General features: G+C 34.0%; 1 protein-coding gene across 1 annotated transcript; it reads right to left on the bottom strand.

The window, feature by feature from the left end:
- Positions 1-1032: 1032 nt before the first annotated feature.
- LOC107903267 (shikimate O-hydroxycinnamoyltransferase) lies at positions 1033-2696 on the bottom strand. Its single transcript, XM_016829298.2, has 2 exons — positions 2271-2696; positions 1033-2197 (listed from the first exon to the last, which is right to left on the bottom strand). Exons 1-2 carry the CDS (start codon positions 2682-2684, stop codon positions 1310-1312), a joined length of 1302 nt encoding a protein of 433 aa, XP_016684787.2. The 5' UTR covers positions 2685-2696; the 3' UTR covers positions 1033-1309.
- Positions 2697-3482: the final 786 nt, after the last annotated feature.

Here is a 3482-nt window from a genome sequence, read left to right as displayed (position 1 = left end):
TCTTTCTTTTAGTTTTGGCAGACAATCTTACCACAGACTGCATTAAGGTAATTAATTGTTCTAAAAAAAATCAAAGTAATTTCGGGACAACTAAGAAGTATTAGTAAATCTATATTTTAGTCACTCGATTTTAAAAAGTTACTAAATATTCATTTAATTATTCAAAATTTTTTATATAAGTCATTGAGCTGTTAAAATCGTTGTTGCATAGTCTTCTCCGTTCGCACCAATTGTACCAATTGAAAGCTTTTCTTCCCCTTCTCTTCTATAGTTGAGTTTTTTTTTTCCTGAAACAACTTTAAACATTAAGAATATGCGAAACAAAATCCAAACAGCTATCTTCTTCAATCTCCGACAGTGACCATTAGATCAACTTGGATCTAAAGTATGTTCTTTTACTCGTTGATAGGTACTGATCTACTGTACCGATCATCTAATCGTCACTTGGAGCTCACTACTTAGACTTAAATAAAAAACTTGCTCATATCTTAGTGGTTTGAATGAAAATTTTTAAATAATTCGGTGACTATTTTGTAATGTTTTGAATTTGAATGATCGAAATATAAATTTACTTATAGTTTAGGGATATTGGGTGCAGTTTACCCTACTTTTCATTAGTATAACAAGTTCAACCCTTAAAGATTACACATTTTGCCAACTTGATTTTAATTTAACGAATTTAGCTTGTAATACTTCTTGATTCCGTCAACAATTACATAATATATAAAAATTATAGGCTAGGTCTATTATTTAGTAATTAAAATTATGTATAATTGACATATAATATTAACATAATTAATTATTTTTAGTGACTTACTTCTAAAATTAATAGGATTAACTGCTCTTATTTTTTTCTCAATTATCAAAATTAAGAGAGACCGGATACGTGTTTATGCATAATATAAAATAAAAAATGTACCACGTGTCAGAATTTTAACACTATTGGCCAGTTAAGTAACTTTATGAGTTGTGCAGGACTGAGGGTAGAAAAACAAATTTAAAATCCAAAGGTCGCACTCAATATGCCAAATCTATTAAATTTAGACAGCTTTACGAACAGTACAAGTACTTATTAGATATATATGCATGTGATGCAATGTACGAATGCCATAAACGTAAATTTGAACAGTTTCGTTTGCATAAACTCGCAATACATGGGAAATAGGAACACACTCACTGGACGTACGATTGGAATTTCCTCTTTGATGCCGTCTTGTCTTTCCTCTTATTTTCGGTCCCACTACTAAACAAGAGACGATGCCCAAATAAATATGCACACAACTGCAAAACAATCGAAATCGATTGCCCTCTAGAACTCGTTAAAAAGCTGCCCAAAAATTTTCATATGAGAAGTATCCAAGCATGACATAACAGACAAGCTCCCATCGTTAGCCGGACTTGGTAGTATGTATGTCTTCCCATCTTGGGACACTGTGGCTGGTCCTAACCATATGGGACGACCCCATCCGAAATCTGCATCATAGAGAGGCAACCACATCCAACTGTTGATACTCAGATTGGGGCACTGAAACCCCCTTGCTCCTCGGACTGGAGCCTTTATATTATGTTCTTTTTCCATGTAATCAATAGCTGACCTTAAATATTGATCGTCTGTTCGCCTCAATATGTTCTGGATTCTCTTTGCTGTATCCGAAAACGACTCAGATTGTATATCACCATGTGAAGCTATCGCGGCAGACATAAAAATTACATTGCCAAGATAACCAGGTGGGAGAGGAGGTCGCAATCGAGATCGTCCATCAATCGGAATGTACAACTTTGTTGCTTGATCATCAAGGAGGCATCGGGCCTTATTCACACAACGCCATATGTGTGCTGCGAGGCTGTTGTAGGTACTGTAAACACCACCATCGCTGTTTTTGTTTGCCTTGGCTTTCAAAGTGTTGAGTTGATCACGAGTGAGTTTGAAAACGGAGACAGTGGTTTCAGGATCCGATCGGGGTCCTTTAGTAGCGGCCATGGAAAGAGGTGGGTCATACTCAACATGGTGAAAAGTTGGAGTTGGTGGAACTCGAGCTCGAAGCAGTGACCTATCTATGCAAGGCCGAGTGCTAAGTGGCAGCCCTCGAGCCATTTCAGCCAAACTGTTGATGAAATGAACCGAAGCTGGACCATCTGCTAAAGTATGTTGTATTCCAATCCCAAAGCCAACTCCTCCACACTTGAACCTTGTCACCTAACAACATTAATATATGCACGTTAAAACTATTCAAAAACAATTAATATCTTATGTATATATACATTAATACCTGTACTAGAATGAGAGGATATGACGAAATATCAGCAAAATAATCAACTTTTGGAACTAATCGCCAAAGCTCTGAGCTATTTATCATGGTATCGCCAATCAAGTCATCGATTACATAATCAGTTTCAGCTTCTAAGAATAAAGCTCCTTTTCCATTGCAGACTATCTCGATCCTTCCATTTTCGTCCCTTCCCAATCTCCCAGCCATGGGGTAGAATGGAACAAGAACCTTGCTCACAGCTTCCTTAAGCACACCAGTGTCGAAGAAATTGGAAGAACCGTTTGGTCTGAAGAAGTAAACAGTAGGGACATGATGCAGTGTCATCAATAGTTCTAAGTTTGAGCTCCATAGCCGATGCTTTGGTGTCTCCTCAGCTGGATACACCGTGCTTGACTCTTTTATAGTAATCTCCATATCTCTTATCTCTCGCCCCTGCACAAAATATATCCAACATAATATCAGCTTTTATAATTGGATCAAACCCTAAAGTATTATATCATTCATATACCTCCACGTGAAATCAGTGAAACAGATTTACATTAATAATTGAACTGTGAACTTACAAAGAATACACGTAAATTTTTATAGGCTGCGCATTAAATTGAGGAATCTTCAACTACCACAATTTGTCTACATTTAAACATTGATGTTTAAGATATTTTCTTCAAATTTATTTTAGGTATGAATTCTTTATAGATTTTAAATATAATAATATAGTATTATTTGTTATTTTATAAAAATAAAACTAATCATATTCACATTACTTGTCACGTTTTTTTTTAAATATTAAAAGAGACTTATGGTTGTAAATAAAAAAATAAAAAGAGACGTATGGCAGTAAAAGTAGTGTTGAGAAACTTAGCACGAGGTCCAATAGAAGAAAACAATGACTAGAATTTAAGATTTTATATTAAAAATTTTGAGTTTTCAAATCTATATGATAGCTACTGTCCGTACTCTCCTAGAGTCAAACGCATAAAAGGCAACATAGTTTACTTGTCTCACTCTCCCATCTGTCTTCCTTTTAATAATATTTCAATCACATTCACTGAAACCCTTAAGAAATTATTTTATAAGTATAACATGTATGACCATTTAAGATGGTTATGGTAAAATATATATATATTATAAATACTAAAAAATTATATTATAAAAATAATTTGTATATTTTATAAATTTATAACAAAAAAATATTATTTAAATTTTAAAAAT

The sequence above is a fragment of the Gossypium hirsutum genome, chromosome A05 (genome assembly GCF_007990345.1).
Source record: "Gossypium hirsutum isolate 1008001.06 chromosome A05, Gossypium_hirsutum_v2.1, whole genome shotgun sequence".
In the NCBI taxonomy this organism is placed as follows: Eukaryota; Viridiplantae; Streptophyta; class Magnoliopsida; order Malvales; family Malvaceae; genus Gossypium; species Gossypium hirsutum.
This window is presented reverse-complemented; position numbering and strand designations above follow the sequence as displayed.